At 41.1% G+C, this 17,183-nt stretch overlaps 2 protein-coding genes and 1 pseudogene across 3 annotated transcripts in view; all 3 read left to right on the top strand.

The window, feature by feature from the left end:
- The first annotated feature begins 181 nt into the window (after window positions 1–181).
- The window catches only part of LOC145492332 (tyrosine kinase receptor Cad96Ca-like), a 20,221-nt gene continuing 3,219 nt past the window's right edge, over window positions 182–17,183 (top strand). The window contains exons 1-9 of one of the 2 annotated variants that reach the window (XM_081471762.1): window positions 182–1,595; window positions 5,413–5,431; window positions 8,896–8,938; window positions 11,101–11,437; window positions 11,810–11,920; window positions 12,218–12,408; window positions 13,179–13,301; window positions 16,150–16,220; window positions 16,795–16,835. In XM_081471762.1, the coding sequence (XP_081327888.1) occupies window positions 1,196–1,595; window positions 5,413–5,431; window positions 8,896–8,938; window positions 11,101–11,437; window positions 11,810–11,920; window positions 12,218–12,408; window positions 13,179–13,301; window positions 16,150–16,220; window positions 16,795–16,835 (1,336 nt within the window). In that variant the 5' untranslated portion in view covers window positions 182–1,195. The remainder of the gene's footprint in view (window positions 1,596–5,412; window positions 5,432–8,895; window positions 8,939–11,100; window positions 11,438–11,809; window positions 11,921–12,217; window positions 12,409–13,178; window positions 13,302–16,149; window positions 16,221–16,794; window positions 16,836–17,183) is intronic. The other variant, XM_081471763.1, reaches the window with a different exon arrangement.
- LOC145493685 (uncharacterized) lies at window positions 286–831 on the top strand. Its single transcript, XM_081473152.1, has one exon. It carries the CDS (start codon window positions 286–288, stop codon window positions 829–831), a length of 546 nt encoding a protein of 181 aa, XP_081329278.1.
- On the top strand, window positions 3,462–4,818 carry LOC145492700 (uncharacterized; annotated as a pseudogene).

Genomic DNA, 17,183 nt, shown 5'->3' on the forward strand with positions numbered 1-17,183 from the left:
TGTAATTGTCACACCCTATTCAGTAAAAGTACATAGCCTCGTTTTCCTGGAACACAAGAGGGTAAAAGAGCGATGCTTGCTGTGACTCGCCCTGTAACGCTAAATCTTGAAGTCGTTCAAGCAATCAATCAAGGCAAGCAAGGAAACAAAGTTAAGTACTTTCTCCTTTTGTATACCGTATATATCTACAACAGATATATTTCTCTCGTGTTTTTGCTATGGATAGCAAGAGCAAAGTTATTATTTTGGGACACTCGTTTGTGAGACGTTTTCAATTTTTCCTTTATGAAGGCCGGCCTTGATTCTAGAACTTTTCCCGGACTTGATTTGTCCTCGGTAGAAATTCACTTTTTAGGGATTGGGGGACGAACTGTCGCTAAAATTCTGGCATTTGACCTGGACCTCGTTAGGGCTTTGCAGCCTGATATTGTTGTCTTAGAGATTGGGTCTAATGACCTATGTGAGGCTGGGCATTGCCCCGAAACCGTGGGTTCCTCTATCGAGAGTTTAGTTTGTAAACTTCACGAGGAGTGCAATGTATCCTTTATAGTGTTATGTCAGGTCATTCGCAGAGCGACACTCCCTTCCCATTGTCCACGGTATAATTCTTCTGTAGACACATTGAATAAATACCTGGACGTGGTTCTTGAACCTTTATCGTTCGCTGAATTCTGGCGACACAAAGGCCTGCGCGAGCCTAAGATCACTGTCTTGAGGAGGGACGGAATTCACCTTAATGACCAGGGCAACTACGTTCTCTACCGTAGTTATAGAGGTGCCATTTTGTTTGCGTTACAGCGTATTACACTTGGGAAAGCCTTGCCTAAATGACCGCTTCAAACAGGTCGGATCTATCAGGCATTTACGCTTGCGCTTTTAGTAAGCGCTTTGATTTTTAACAGTTTCATTTTGTCGGGGCCGTTTTTTATATTATCTCCGGCAGTATAGCATGTTCCTGGCGGCATCTCAATTTTTTGGGTTTGCTAAACATGTTGCCGATTTACTGATTTTTGTTTGGTTCCTGTACATACTTGAATATTTTACTCAGTAAATGTCCTGTAGATTTCTCAGCCTTTGCCATAATGTTCTTGTATCCTGGTCGCAGTTACTTCGCATATTCACCCGTAAGAAATCTAGTAAATCGTAAGACCCACCGGTTGTATTTGCTGTTATAGATTTCTACAACCCAGCAATAATGTTGACTCGTGGAAAACGCCGTGCGGCCCCAGGCACCGTTGGTACGTCTGCTGGTTCCAGCAGCAGACGTACTGTGTCTAAGCGCGCCCGAACAGGCCAAGGGATTAACAGCCTGAACGGTTCTCATCCTAGCCAGCTACAGCGTCAGCCATTAGCACCTCCACAAAATGTACTCAGTGTTGATATTGGGACCCCGGCTACATCCAGTTCTAGCGTCCCAAATATCCCTTCAGGTTCTTCCATCCCCACCTTGACATCGGCGATTTCAGCGGCAGTGATCAAGGGTCTTACTGATGCCGGTATCTTCACCAGTACCAACGTCAACGTCGCGCAGAATACATCTCAGACTGTTGCGGCTGTACAGGAGTCATTTGCTGATGTGGTAGACAATTTAACTGGTGAGGGCCATGATATTTTGAATCCTAATCACCTTGACACTCTCGATAGTAACAACCGGCCACAACAGGTGCATAAATTGATTTGCGTTCCCTTAGCGAGTCGGGTGCCTGAAAAAATTCAAGCCAAAATTTGGGCCAATGAGTATGTCGAGCTCGGTGGTCTGTGTTCTTCTATCCCGGGTGACCCAAAATACAATTTTACTGTCAAAACACCAGCCACGTCAAACCAGCCGGTTGTTACTCTCGAGCCTGTCCAGAATACTAAGCGTATCACCGCAATAGATCACTGGACCTCTGCCTTCCAAAAAATTTGTTGCAATATATACGGGTCGCTTTCCTGAGAGCGTCCCGGCTTTAATGAAATATAGTGCGACGGATTTAGCTGCTAAAAATGCCCACTGGAAATACTACGACGAAAATTTCCGGTATTTAAGGTAGAAATCACTTTTTCCATGGAACGATATCCACTGGGAATTGTGGTTGCAGGCGCACCACATGAACCGGAATTCATCACAGACTGCCATGTCAGGTAGCTCTAGTGCTAGGCCTTTTAAACAGCCCTTTCCGAGAGGCTTCTGCTGGAAATTTCACCAAGGGGACAAGTGTTTTGGGTGTAATTTCAAACACGAATGTTTTAAATGCGGTGCCGCACACCCAGCATCTAAATGTCGTTCTTCAAAACCTCCAGCTGCTACCTCACGCACATTCCCAACCAACACCTCTACCAACACCAATACGGGTAAATGAATTAAGTGTTTACTTGGCTAATTATCCTTTAACTTCGAAAGAATATATTATTAATGGATTTCTAAGTGGTTTTTCACTTGATTATGTTGGACCTAGAGAAACGGCCACTTGCGTTAATCTGTTGTCAGCACTTCAAAATCCCGACGCTGTAAATGAAAAGCTCAATAAGGAAATGAATTTAGGTCGTATAGTAGGGCCATTTAACACACGGCCTCTTCCGTCTTTACGCATCTCGCCTTTAGGTCTGATTCCTAAGTAATCACCTGGAGAATATCGCTTAATTCATCACCTGTCTTTTCCATTGGGTAAATCTGTTAACTCTCACATTCCTAAAATCGCGTCTAGCGTTCGTTACGCATCAATAGACGATGCTGTCAGATTAATACGGCGCACAGGCAGGGGCTGCGCGCTAGCCAAAACAGACATAAAAAACGCTTTTCGCTTAATCCCGGTTTCACCAACCGATTATGATCTGCTAGGAATGTTTTGGGAGAATCAATTCTATTATGATCGATGCCTCCCTATGGGGTGTGCAAGCTCCTGTAAGATTTTTGAAACATTCAGTTCAGCTTTAGAGTGGATTGCCCGACATAAATTAGGAATTCCGGGCATTTTGCATGTCTTAGATGATTTCCTTATTATTGAGCCCGACCATTCGACTTGCTCCAGTAGCCTCTCTAAATTTCTTAAGACTTGTGATGAGCTAGGAGTTCCAATGGCACCTGAAAAAACCGTAGGTCCGCATACTGTTTTATCTTTCGCGGGTATTGAGCTTAATACATATCAAATGGAAGTTCGTCTTCCATACGACAAGTTAGAGAAATGTAGGAACATGTTGCAAGACTTTTTAAAGCGTAGAAAGGTTTCTCTTCGAGAAATGCAATCTCTTATTGGTTTATTGAACTTCACCTGCTCAGTAGTTCTACCAGGTCGGACTTTTCTTAGTCGTATGATTAACGTCACAGTGGATGTACGTCGCCCAACTCACTTAATTCGTTTAAAACGTGACGTGAAAGGAGATCTAAACATGTGGTTATAGTTTCTCAACCACTTTAATGGCAAATCATTCTTTTTAGATTTCATTTGGGTTTCCTCAATAACGTTACATTTTTACACGGATTCTTCCGGATCTTTAGGTTATGGTGCCGTTTTTGGACATAAGTGGTTTAACGGCGAATGGCCCATCAAATGGAAATCTAAGAATATCATAGTACTTGAAATGTTTCCGATTGTACTTAGCGTCCGAATCTGGGCGGATCACTTAGCCAATAGATGTGTCATGTTTCATACTGACAATCAGGCGCTAGCGGAGGTTATAAATAAGAAAACAACAAAGGACAGGGAGCTCTTGGTTCTTGTCCGCGCCCTGGTTTTGTCCTGCTTGAGGCATAATATTCCATTCAGAGCAATCCACCTGCCCGGGATTTTAAATACGAAAGCTGACGCCTTATCGCGGTTGCAGGTGGACAAATTCAAGTCCCTCGACCAGGATGCGGACCAAGAACCGACAATCGTGCCTCCCCATCTGTTACCAGAGAACTGGGAGATATAACTAAGAAACTTTTAGCTGCCAGTTTAAACAGCGCCTCGGCTAGAGTTTACAGACGGCCTTGGACTTTGTTCGCTACTTGGGCTGCTCATTATCTAGGTACCTCGGTTATTTCACTGCCAGTGCAACCAGCTGTTTTAGCTCTCTTTATATCACATTTGTTTTCTCTTCACTATGCTTCCTCATCAGTGACCACTTACGTTTCCGCTATTGGTTACATACATAAGTTAGTCGGGGTAGAAGACCCAACTGCAGCGACAATAATTGTTCAAATTCTTAAGGGTTATAGGAAATTAGCTCCAGTCAGAGATGTTCGCTTACCAATCACTCTGCCAATCTTACGCCAGCTAATACAATCGTTCACACATACAGCCACGTCAGCTTATCAGAAATGCTTAATGTCAGGCATGTGCTCTTTAGCATTTTTTTGCCTTTTTGCGAATAGGAGAAATGACCACCACAACTGGACAACAGGTCAATCTTATAAATATAACGCAGTTAGATCGTCTAGTAGACAAGCATGGCCATGTCAAGGCCCTTCAGCTTTCTCTTTTTCAATATAAGCACAGCGACCCAAGTCAACCTTTTGTAATTTATATTTATCCTGAGATCAATTGTTGTCCGGTACAACTTATCATAGATTATGTCTCGCTAAGAGGACATACTCCAGGTCCCCTATTTTGCTGGCCGGATGGGAAGCGGATTTCTAGATCATTCTTTATCACACAACTTAATAATGCCTTGCAGTTTAACAACCTAGATGCTTCTTTATACAAGTCACATAGTTTTTGTATTGGTGCGGCAAGCTGGGCAGCCGCCAAAGGTTTTTCGGACTCTCAGATTCGTTTGTTACGTCGCTGGAAATCAAACGCTTTCCTTAAATATATACGAACGCCTAGTCTCGCCACTGACTTATCAACACCCTAGCTATGAATTAGTACAATGGATAACACACGCAGGTGCTGTGTTGTCGCATCCTTAATGTTTTCTGGCGTTAAGCTTCGTTTATATTTATGATGTCTCAGAGTTTGCCAACAGTCTTCGGGTGGGGGTGGCCGCTTAACAGCGTTCTTCTGGCCTTTTTCATGGCCCTCACCTTTACTAGAGCTTAAATTACTTTTAAATCGTTGGTATGTAGTTAATTATTAGTTAGTAATTTATCAATTAAAAGCGGCCACGACACATGGCCAAATTATTATCCCAGCAGGTTGCTGTCTTTATTTTAAGCGCTCTAGCAAACAGAGCTCGACCGTTAGCTTAAACCAGTCGTATAGTCAATATGATTGAAAACCATTCGATAGAAGGGGGCATAAATGCCTCTTAAATCCGTCATCTTCCTTCCTTGCAACACTGACACCTAACGTGTCCTGTAATGCCATGTTCAGAGACCCCTGCCATCAATTAAGCTCTGTTTTTTCACTTCGTAGGAAGGGGTAATGAGAAGTCTCGTCCATTTCTCCATACCTTTTCCTCCCGATTTGAATATGATGTTAATCAATAATTAATTTTTTCCCCTTTTAGGGACTGCAGCAAGGGATAGGTAAGCTTTTCAGAGCAGCGCATTCGTATTCGTTTGTTTCATTACTTAGGTCTTAATGCTGGTTCCGCTTAATAATTTCGTTATTTGAAATGTGCCACTTCAATGGAGAAATACGCCGTGGTGCCCCGGTGTTTAGTGTGTTGGACCCATGTCGAGCGGTCTGGGCCTTCTAGCCCTGCTAGGGTCATTGCGCTGTGTTCTTGGGCAAGACCAGGAGCCATAATCGGGGACGGAGACCGTAAGCGCGCGCCATTTCTAGTATTGGGGCTGCCCCTATGATATGGGACAATTTTTCTATTTTTTGAACAAATTGCGCCATCGTGTGCGACACACGCGTGTACAATGCTGCGAGGATTTTTGCGGATGTAGCGCGGGGAAATGGCGTCCGAAATTCCCGAAATGTTTGATGCTTTTGGCCCAAAAATCAATACGTACATGTCTGTCGGAAGTTTACTTCAGTATTTTCGTCGTAAGCTGCTCCAGTTTAAGTGAAGGAAGACAGTGTCGAATTTAGTTATGTGCCGCTTTATATCACTGACCAAGTTGTGTTCTTCAGCTTCTTTTACAAGGGCTCCACATTACTCCACTCTAAGTTTCACATATGTTGAAGATTGACAGCTTTTCCAAAACACAACAAAAAACTAGTTGGATATATTTGGATATAGCAGCGTTTCAGGACTTCAAAGTGTCCCTCCTCTTGCCACACGCTTGCGAAGATTTCGCCAGTCTATCTCGACCGAAGAGTTAAAAAAATAATAATAATTGCAAGTTTGAATTTCGCCTAAATTGTAAGTAACGATTGATGTTTTATCAAGGCCCAATAAGTGACAATACAGTTTATCTCTGTAGATGCTGCTCAGTTTTGTTTGTGTAAGAATCCAATAAATTGTCTGTTGTCCATGAACAAGAGCGACCGCCGATGCGTGTTTTGTACAGTCAGTAAAACATGACAAATTGGACTTCCGCACTTTCGTTTGAAAACGTGCATCGAACTCATATAATATCTCTAGTTTTGAAATATGTTTAAGGTTGATAAATGTTTGAGAACATATTAAAAGCTTAGCTGAAAGCATGTGAATACCGCAGAAATAATCAGCAAAGTTACGATGACGCTTTCTTTAGTCAACTCGAACAACGATTTCGATTTTGTTGGTTGAGTTATCAAAACTCCTTGTCTATTTTATTTTCGCAGTGTAAAATTTCACTATGTTAAAGAAACACTCATGATATTAGCAGCCTTTTGGCGTTGGTGAAAATTGTTGCAACATCTCAGCACAAAACACAACGAAAGAAATTTTTGTCAAGATTTGTTGACAATTGAAAACATCGACCTCGGACTTGAAAGTGCATGCGCTGCACTATGCAAATGAGCTACTTGTACGCCTCAGACTTGCCTTTCAAACACTTTTGCAAACTCGCCAAACAAACAGAAACAATAAGATTAAGCATTGCTTGGGGAACTCACAAATTAACTCGATACCAGAGTAAAGAGTTTTCTTACATAACTTTTCCTCACAGAACAAACGCAAAATCTTACTCGTACAATTAGCGCCAGCACATATTATTCATTCACAGCGCGAAATTGAAGTCTTGTTTTCAACCCTGAAAAACTCACCTTTTCCATTAGCTCAGAGCATAAAACTACATATAGGAGCCCTGGCTCTTATTCCCTGGCTTATTCCCTGCCATCGCTGTGAAAAATCTGCGAGAGAATATCGCCACTCTCACCACTTGATCAGGCAACGTGACAACAGCCACGCGAGAACCCCCGACATGTGCGTGGATCCGCGCGGATATATGACGTCAGGATGGCGCAATTTGTTCTAAAAATAGAAAAATTGTCCCATATCATAGGTGCGCGCGGATCCCAAGACTTACGGTCTCCGTCCCCGATTATGGCTCCTGGCAAGACTTATTACTCTCACAGTGTTTCTCTCCACCCAGGACTGTAAATAGGACAATCACATGACTTTTGGAGGGATATAGTTTATTTGTGGCCCGAGTAGCATCATTTGCGCCCGAGCGCGAAGCGCAAGGGCGCAAATGATGCTACGAGGGACACAAATAAACTATATGACCGACAAAAGTCATGCGATTATCATTATTATCAATACACAAGGCCAAATCGTACAAATTCATTTAATAAGAAAAAAATGTTTAACAGAGGTGTAGCATGAAACTATGATATGAAAAGTTGTTGCCACAATACGATCAGCTAAACAAGAGCCAAATAAAATTCCTTTCTGTTTACAATAAAAGTCAAATAATATCTAGTTTTAAAAAGATTAATGACAATGATTAGCAAAAATCAAATGACTGCCTTCTAAGCTCCCGCCATTCCTCTCTGCCGCGGCGAACAAAATGAAATTACAACGAAAACCAAATAAACTCAACTCACTTCTCCGCATCTTTCCAAACGCCGTCCGTGTTCTGCCCTTCCATGAGGTATCGATTAAATTTCTACCTGTCTCCTGACTGAATAGATGATTTGTGTTCTGGTTTCGCCTCGTTTTCTTTCGTAAATAGCTTGGCCTTCGCTTCAAACATTTTGTTGGTAGACATGAATCCGCTGTTTTGCAAAATGTCTATGTTTCGGCGTGAGTGGAGCACAGGTTAGATGGCGATGAATGGCCGCTCTAATTCCAGTCAATGCACTTGGAGTAATGCTTAGCCTTTCTCTGTTTTCACTTCAGCGAAGAACTTTCGCAGAATCTCACTCAAGTCCGTTGGACTTACTGTTTTGAGATCCACTGTAATTTTTCTTTTCTCGCACCATTTCTCGAACTTTTTTACTCCCCACTCAGTTGCTCTCTTGGTGTTTTTCGATTGAGCTTTTTGCTCAATCTCATCCAGTTGCTCGTTGTCTAAGTCCGAGTTTTGACTAGAAAAAAGCTGAAAATTTGGGAGTTCTTCCATTTTAAAATGAAATTTCCAAACGGCAAACGTTCACTACGCAAGCTGTTCGCACCTGAATGGTTTTCCCGCGTCAATAAACGTAACCTGATTGGTTAATATTCATCGGATGATGAACCGAGAACCAATCAGCTGCAGGGCCGTTAATACATTAACGGCCCGCTAGGAGTCATTTGCGGCCCGCAAAGCGCGTGTTTTCAAGAGGGCGGTTTTCAATTTGGCCGCGTATATTGATAATAATGGGTATTGACGAATAAAATGTTGGGAGAGAACCCTGCGATAGACTTGGAGCTCATTAACAGGGAGAGGCACAAAGCTTCAAGCCCGTTTGAAAGCAGTTTGCACTCTTGGAGTAATGAAGCCTTTCATTTCACGCTCATGCTAACCCATGACATGAATTCAATTGTCACTTAAAGACCTCAGGATGAGATCTGGGACGAATTCATAAGAATGTATTTTGAGGGCCATACACTACAAACTGAACTACCCTAGATGTGTATTTGAATGTCGATTTTCTTTATAAGAAAACTAATTTGTTGGTTATTTTTTAGGGTAGATGGAGCGGCATCTAATGAGGAAAGAGGCAAAATCCATGTAGGTCCCTATATAACAAAAAATACAAACAGCCAATATAAAGTATTACATGAGCCGTCTTTTACTTGAATGTAGTTAACCCTTTGATAAGGCGGGCGGGAGGGGGTGGGAAAGGGAGATGTTGAGGCCATCAACCTGCCACTCACTAGTATTAAAACTATCGCAGTGGAACTTGCAAGTTTTTATAGCAGGTCCAAACCATACAGAGATGACGTCATATGACGTAGACACGGAGCGATCCTATAAAAGGCAAGGGCACGCCACCTTTGAAGCACTTTGTTGGCTTTTTTGTGCAATGGTGGAAAGCCGAAATAACGGTCGCATAACATAGAAGTCGTGGAGGAATAGTGTTTTTCTCGTTAAAACAACGGAGTCATTTACGTAGAATAATAGAAGGTAAATAATAAAAATAAAGCGAAAATAAAACTTATATTAACACTTGAGATGCCTTTGGAAGAACAAAAACGATGAATTATCTTCGTCACTTCACGGAACATTCAAATTTCGGCGCTAACTAAAATAACAAAGCTGATGCCTGCGGTCAACAAGCTATCTGTATCCATTTATCTCAGCATGCCGAGAACGAAACAAATCTCGTAAGAGGTGATTTTGGTTAGCCTGTGAACACAGACGGATTTTGGTGGGATGTTTAAAATTATTCAGATTTATGAGAGTTATGATGGTGCAAACAAAATGCAAATTGAACAACGCTGAGTTATTCCTCAAACTGTAGAGCAAAGAAATTGGAAACAGAAAATACTACGAAGAAACAAGAAAACTTGAAAAATGGCGAAGTGAGATTTCGCCTGAATATTGACGTTAGAAAGGAAAAGGAAGGCTCATGGCTGAATGCAATAAAAACAAAAGTTGCGTTCGTAAAAGGTCGGCTGAATTTTAGCCGCAAGAGTACAACAGCAGCCAATGTTCACCTTTTGGAACTTTTTTTTAGATAACTAGCTGAAGAATAGCCATATTACCGTAGATACAATATATACCCTTCGTATTCTGCTTGTACCTAAGTGCCTTTTTTACGAGTTTTGGTTTCCAAACTCATTTCTCAACCGCGTTAATCCTCGAAGGGGCAAAGACACTCTGGCATCAAAAGAACTAGACACGGCATTTTATAAATTTGAGTGAACAACGCGAATTCATAAGATAGGCTTTCGCAAATGGAGGAACAAAACTATGAAGTTGAAATTAAAAAAGTCAATTTTCTTTGTAAACTCTTCTCTTTAAGCCATCGTTCATTTAGTTCAAAAGGCATTGCTTACTTGTAAAATAAAACAAAAAAATTACACCCGTCGCTCTCCAGAATTTTGTGGCAACGCGCTAAAATTAGACCTGAGTGAATAAGCCAATCAAATGGGAGCATTGGTCGTCCGTTGGGATTTGTGATTGGCAGGCGGAACACCTCAGCCTCGTAAAGTAGGATCGCTCCGTGTTTAAAATGACGCAATTATATATCTGAACAGACGCCATCTTTGGGTCATTGTGCGTGCAGTTTATTGTTACAATTAAATTAAAAAAACCGACAAAGATGGCTTAGAATATCAGGAAGGTTTAGTTAATAAATTTAAGTATGACAGAAAAATTCAAAATAGGATAATACAGATACATACATACATAGTCTATTTAAGCAGGTTACAAAATCGGCAAGGCTTAAGTACTGATTTGGACCTGCACTAACTACATGTAAAATAAATTAATTACTTACTGATATAATATGAGAATTTCTTACATAAATCAAACAAGAAAATTAGCCTCTACAGTTGTAATACGTGAATATCTAAAAATATGAAAAGTCTATTGAGCTAAAAGAAATGCTACAGGAGGCTTTCGCAAAACTTATGGCTCCTAGAAAGTTTTTGTTTTCCCTAATTAACTTCTTGAAATGGCTAAGACTAGGCGAGTTTTTAAAGGAGAATACTATTGCCATGGAAACATCAAGGTCCTTGACCAATAAAATGTGATACATTTTTTCTAAGTTGGCAAGTCCATCTAAGTCCATTACTTTAGTGCTTTTAAAGTTTTGAGCGTTCAAAGTTGGAAGGGTCCTCTGGTCTGAATTGGATTTTTTGCTGTTGACTCAGCTCAACGTACATCTCGTTTTTAAGAAAAGTAATTTTAAACGACAGCTGTTTTAATACTTTCTCGCGCATTAGACTCAAGTTAAAATGGATGACATTCGACCGGACGAAGATCCCGCCAGGATTCAAAGTTCTGGAGTTTCCCTTCAAAGCCAAAACAGGTCACAAAATCAGGCTTCTCAAATACAAAACGTATCAGAAGATTCGGGGAATAATGTTTCATCAAACACTACACAAAGCACCCATTACGCATCTCTTAATCCATCGACTCGCTCCTGGGAGGTTCCTAGACAACACGTGACTCTAGAGAATATAATTGGTAAAGGTGCGTTTGGCCAGGTTGCCAAGGGAACAGCAATAGATCTTCGAGGACGGCCCGGGAAGACACAAGTGGCTATTAAAAAGTTAAAAGGTGTGAAATGCTTTTAAAATATTGATAAAAGAGTGCAGAATATGTTACGGACTTTCCTAATCGTGCATTTCTAGCTTAGAGTCTAGACAGACTTTAAAATACGCATTATGCTAATGATTTGGTGCTAGTATTCCGTCACAGCAACATGGCTAGTGTGATATCATGATGTTATTGATTTCGTATTGATGTCAATTACTTTGAGCTTTGTTTTCCAAATCGATTAAAGTAAAAAAGTTGTTCTGGATTGTTGTTGATGCAAAGGGGTTTCTTTCCCCAGAACATTTGGTCATATTCAAGTTAGTAGCTGCTCCTCATCAATGTATAAATTATAATTATTGAGTTTTAAGAATCTCATTTGGGATTATGTTGCAGAGAATGCGCCCGAGACAGACAAGAGAGACTTGTTATCAGAACTTGAAATTATGAAACAGCTCAAGTCTCATCCTCATGTCATCAAGCTCCTAGGATGCGTCACTGAATCTGGTAAACTTTGGGATAAAACCCTTAAAGAAACGCTGCTCAGTGTTTTGAAATCTCTCTTGACTCTATTCAATACCCTTACCTTTCTTGTTGTTGAGTCAACTAATGAATTTATGAATGCATTGCACTTACAATCACTTCAAAATAGAATAATTCTTCATTACAGTTTCATTGCGCCAGTGAAAATCAATTTGACCACTGTTTTGGCTATATATATATATATATCTTTGTCCAGACACAATCCCTATTATTGTTTAACATCACCAATGTCTCTTTTCTTCTCTCTCGCTTTCTTCTCAGAGCCGTTGTTGGTGCTTATAGAATATGTTCCATTTGGAGACCTGCTGGGATACCTGCGAAAGAGCCGTGGACTGAATGACACTTATTACAAAGACCCGGATATCAAACCAAAAACAAGTCTGACGTCACGACGGCTGATGAAGTTTGCTTGGCAAATCGCTGATGGAATGTCTTATTTGTCATCCAAACGAGTATGTAATGTATTCATTTATTTGACCTTTATGTTTTGCGCCCTTATTGGTCTATTGCGGATTTGCACGTTATTGCTGGAAGCGTCTCACTCTAACGGTTTCCACTATGTCATCCTGCGACGTTGTAGCGTTGTTATGTAAGGAAACTTAAATCGGCTTGTGAATTTTTCGTAAAAGGTATTGACTAAAGTGTGAATATTTGCCCAAAAAGAACTGTAAGGACGATAGCCAGTTTTTCTTCACATGACCTGTACAGTCGAGCCCCCATTAAGCGACCACCTATTGAACGGCCGCCTCTATTAGGCGGCCAGTAATCATAGTCCCGCTGAGGGTTTTTCTATTGCTTTTACCTCTATTAAACAGCCAGCCCCCTCTAAGCGGCCATTTCCCCGAGGGTGGCCGTTTAATGGGAGTTGAACTGAAGTTACACTGAAGTTACCGTCTTCCCATAGCGGGAATGTTTTTTGGGTGAAAAAAGTTCCATTTTGTATCCAATTTTGTACTGTCACTGATCAGTAGTTCGTGCGGATGAGATCGATTTCTTTCTCTTTTTTTTACATCATTTGATGTTAGAAGATTAACGAAGGCAGTTCGCTCAAAACCTTATAACGTTTTCTTTTTTTTTATCGGAATATAACTTGTCGATTAAATAAACACGTACATGGATTTTAATTCACGTCAAAATGTTTGAATGCTAGTGACTCGCGATATTTGATTTATTTGTTTTGTCTCCCACGTATCGAAATATAACCAGTACCCTTCTGTTTCAGATTATCCACCGAGACCTGGCAGCTCGTAACGTGTTGGTTGGTGAAAAAGAAACATGTAAAGTGACAGACTTTGGAATGGCCAGAGATGTTCAAGAGGACAACGTTTACGAACGAAAATCAAAGGCAAGAGACAAGATGAAGAGTCCCAGAGACTTGTCTCTTCAAAACCCTTCATGTGAACTGTTCAGGAGACAAGTCTCTGACACAAAATGAAAATGATCCAACCGCAGATCAGTATTTATTTTAATAGTTTTTCAAAGTCCGCTTTGCTCTGATGATGGTTTAACGCTCGAAATGTCAGCTTCATTAAGTATCTACGGTGGTTAATTTTACATTTTTTTTTATTGCCCTGGTATATATATCTCAGGTTTGCTCTTGGAGAGCAAAAGAGTGAAAAACAATACCTTTCTCCCAAGATTTTGAGCTAGGTGTTCCTTTGCAATCAGCGTCCTCATGTACACACTACAAGGGACCAGTCCCTGCCACATGTTCCCTCGTGTAAACTCTTTACGAGACTAATCACAGGGACTATTCCGGTGGCTTGCAAAATTTTAATATATAGATTTAGGCCAGCCTAAAAGCGTAGCTCCTGAGCCGGGTTATTCACAGCCAAATTAAGCTAACCCAGGAAAAGGTAGAATTTTAATTTGAGTTTTGTAACTTTGCGTTGAGGTTTTCTGCATATTGTTTGGCCTTCTGTTTTGAGTTTTAATGATCACTATATATACCAAACAAAGCAGCAAAAAACATTTGTATGGAAGAAAAAGTTATAATTCGGCTAACTTTTAATCCTGGGTTAGTGTTACCCGGCTTCCGGACAATCCTGCCTTGTTTTCAACAAGTTAACTTGGGATGAGCCCGCGATCCAATCAAAAACTTGCACTTGGTCAGCGGTCAACTTTGAAAAACACTCGACCTCGATGAACCTGCGATATGGTCACGTGATACTGGCACCCTGCGGATACCCTCTTTTGACAGGTGTCAATTGATCATAACTCAGATGTCCGATATCAAAGAAGTACACGGTAAACCAAGGCTGCATATCTCTGTCAACCTATTATTTGGAATATGGCCGCCATGTTGCGCGACTTCCTCGTCGTCGCCAGGGCGGAAAAAGGCCAGGCAATGAAACGGGCAGTCCGCTCTTGGTCCAACGTGTGATGCGGAGAAGGACTGGCACGAGCGCTCCTTCCGCGCTTCCGGTGAGATTAATGGCTGCCAAAAATTTCCTCTCGACGAACCGGAAATCAACTTTTCCTTCTTTATTTTTGAGCCACCAGTGGTGTATTTTCGAAAGCCTTTTTGATGCTTTAGACCCAAAAGTCAATACGTTTATGTCTGTTGCAATGATGCTTAAGTAGTTTCGTCGTGGGCTGCTCAAATTTGAGTGAAGTGAGACAGTGTCGAATGCAGGTATGCCCTGCTTATCATGACCAAGCCGTGATCCGCTTCTTCTTTTACGAGTACTCCACATTACTCCACTCTAAAATTTACATATGTAGAAGATAGATAGCTTTAAAACAACGTATTAAAAAACCAGCTGGACATATTTGGATATAGCAGCGTTTCAGAACTTCAAAGTTTCCCTACCCTGGCCACACGCTTGCTTGGATTTTGCCATAGAGACCGAAAAGTAATAAAATTTTGCGAGTTTGAGTTTCGCCTGAGTTGAAAGCAACACGCCATGTTTCATCAAGGCACAAAACCTTCCGTCTGTAAATACTGCTCAGTTTTGTTTGGGTGAAAATCCAATAAATCGCTGGTTGTCGATGAAAAAGACAGAAAAAGAGCGCCCGCCGATGCGTGTTTTGTAGCTATAAACATGACAAATTGGACTTCAATTCCACTCTTTCGTGCAAAAACGTACATCGAACTCAAACAATATCTCTGGCTTTAAATATGTTTAAGACTGATGAATGTTTGAGAACACATGAAAAGTTTAGCTTAAAATATGGGAAGACGACAGAAACAATCAGCACAGTTAAGGTAGCGCTTTCATCCACCAACCCGAATAACGATTCAATTTCGATTTTATTGTTTGAGTTCTCAAAACTCCATGTCCCTTTCATTTTCGCATTATAAAATTTCACTATTTTGAAGAAACACACGTGACGTTAGCAGCCTTATAGCGTTGGCGATAATTGTTGCAGCATCTCAGCACAAAAGATGACGAAAATAATCTTTGTCAAGATTTTATATTGACAGTTGAAAACACCAACTCGGACTTCAAAGTGCACGCGCTGCACTATGCAAATTTGCTAGTTGTACGCGTCAGATCTATTTTCCATTCAAAAGCTTCTGCAAACTCGTAAAACGAGCAGAAACAATAAGAACCTATCGAAACAGATTTTGGTTATGATTAAACATTGTTCTGAGAAATAACTCGATACCAGAGTAGAGAGTTTTCTTGCATAAACTTTATTCCTAGTCAAAAGCTTACGCGTACAACTAGCGCGAGCAGATCTTACTAATTCACAGCGCGAAATTTGAAGTCCTGTTTTCAACCCTGAAAAACTCACCTTTTCCCATTGTCTCAGAACAAAAAATGCACCAAAAGAAGTTGCCAATTCATATAGAAGGGAGTCTCGTGGAATTTCTTTAGAAATCTAAGTTCGAGTGCAAGTAAGCGGAATCTGCTCGTCTTAGTAGACCCCGGTCTACTGCATCACACCTTTTTGCTCGGACCCGCTCGTTTCACCACCCCACGTATAAGCGCCCTGTCTGTCGCCGTCGCCGTCGCCGTCGTGCGTACGCGCCCACGAGCAATACCGCTAGCCATGATAACCATGAGAAAATCAACTCATGGGTTTCCTTTTCTTTCCTATATGAGTATGGGGCTCCGCTTGGCGGCCCTTCGGACCGTCGGAGCTCCGCTATAATTATACCGAATAATAGGGTAACTACAAACTCATATATCAAACCACACCTTCTCGTCTGCTTTGTCAACTAAAAAGATCTGTTCTTTCTCCAGGGGCGTCTCCCTGTTAAGTGGACTGCGATGGAAGCACTGCTTTATGGGACATATTCAACAAAAAGCGATGTGTGAGTGCATATACCGTGATTCAACGTTAAACATGTAAATGTTTTTCATACAATGGCTTACTCCAGGATGACCATATTACTTTACTTGACTTATAATAACAACTTCTCCTGCTCATCCATGATAAGACAGAAAAGATACACTGCATCAGTTAATGTCAACCGATTGGACATGTCTCCGGTTGTCTGAAAGGTGGATAACACTATCCAGCGGATAAATCACTATTCAGCGGATAGCGTGCTTTGTTTTGTTAACACTTATCCGCTGGATGGCGACTTATCCTGTGGATAGCGTTATCCGGCCTTAGAACAACTAGGGCCAGACTGGTAGTGGTGAATTCGTCAAAGACTTCAGCATTTTTTTGCCTAAGGCAAGAGAAAGTTCTTCCAAATCTTGTCCTACATATGCAAAACTCGCAAAATCATACCACTATTTGTAACGTCATCCCTTAAAAGGGTAGTAGTATAATAGCATCCAGGAAACAAGCCGAAGAACTTCCAATGCTATTATTTTTAAGTAACAAGGTTTATTTTCACCATGTCATAACTATTATTTAAACACTTATTTCTCTAACAGGTGGAGTTATGGAGTTCTCCTTTACGAGATTTTCACGATAGGTAAGCTAGGTAACGGCTTGCACCTTCGTAGTTTCCTTACTGCGCCTTTCCATAACACGCGACATCTGCTCAATCAACGGTCACGTGCTTCGCTATCAACAATCATCTTAGCGGCCCTTTCAGGACACAGAAGCTAACTTCAATGTTTTCAAAAGTCACATCTGTGGGTTGGGAGTGGTAGATTTCGATCCATATTTTGTTTCTTTTTTTTTTCCAAAGTTCGTCAGTGGTCGTCGTAATTATGATTTACGGCAGCCAAAAACACTATCGTTAGTTAGGGTTTGAAGTTCGCGTGTTGTTGAAAGGCGCGGAAATATATGTAATAAAGGGGGTTACAGTCAGTTTGGC

This window comes from Orbicella franksi, chromosome 7 (assembly GCF_964199315.1).
Source record: "Orbicella franksi chromosome 7, jaOrbFran1.1, whole genome shotgun sequence".
In the NCBI taxonomy this organism is placed as follows: Eukaryota; Metazoa; Cnidaria; class Anthozoa; order Scleractinia; family Merulinidae; genus Orbicella; species Orbicella franksi.

Bases quoted from the DNA above. Each gene is read 5' to 3' on its own strand.
- LOC145493685 (XM_081473152.1), top strand. From the start codon at position 286: ATGAAGGCCGGCCTTGATTCTAGAACTTTTCCCGGACTTGATTTGTCC.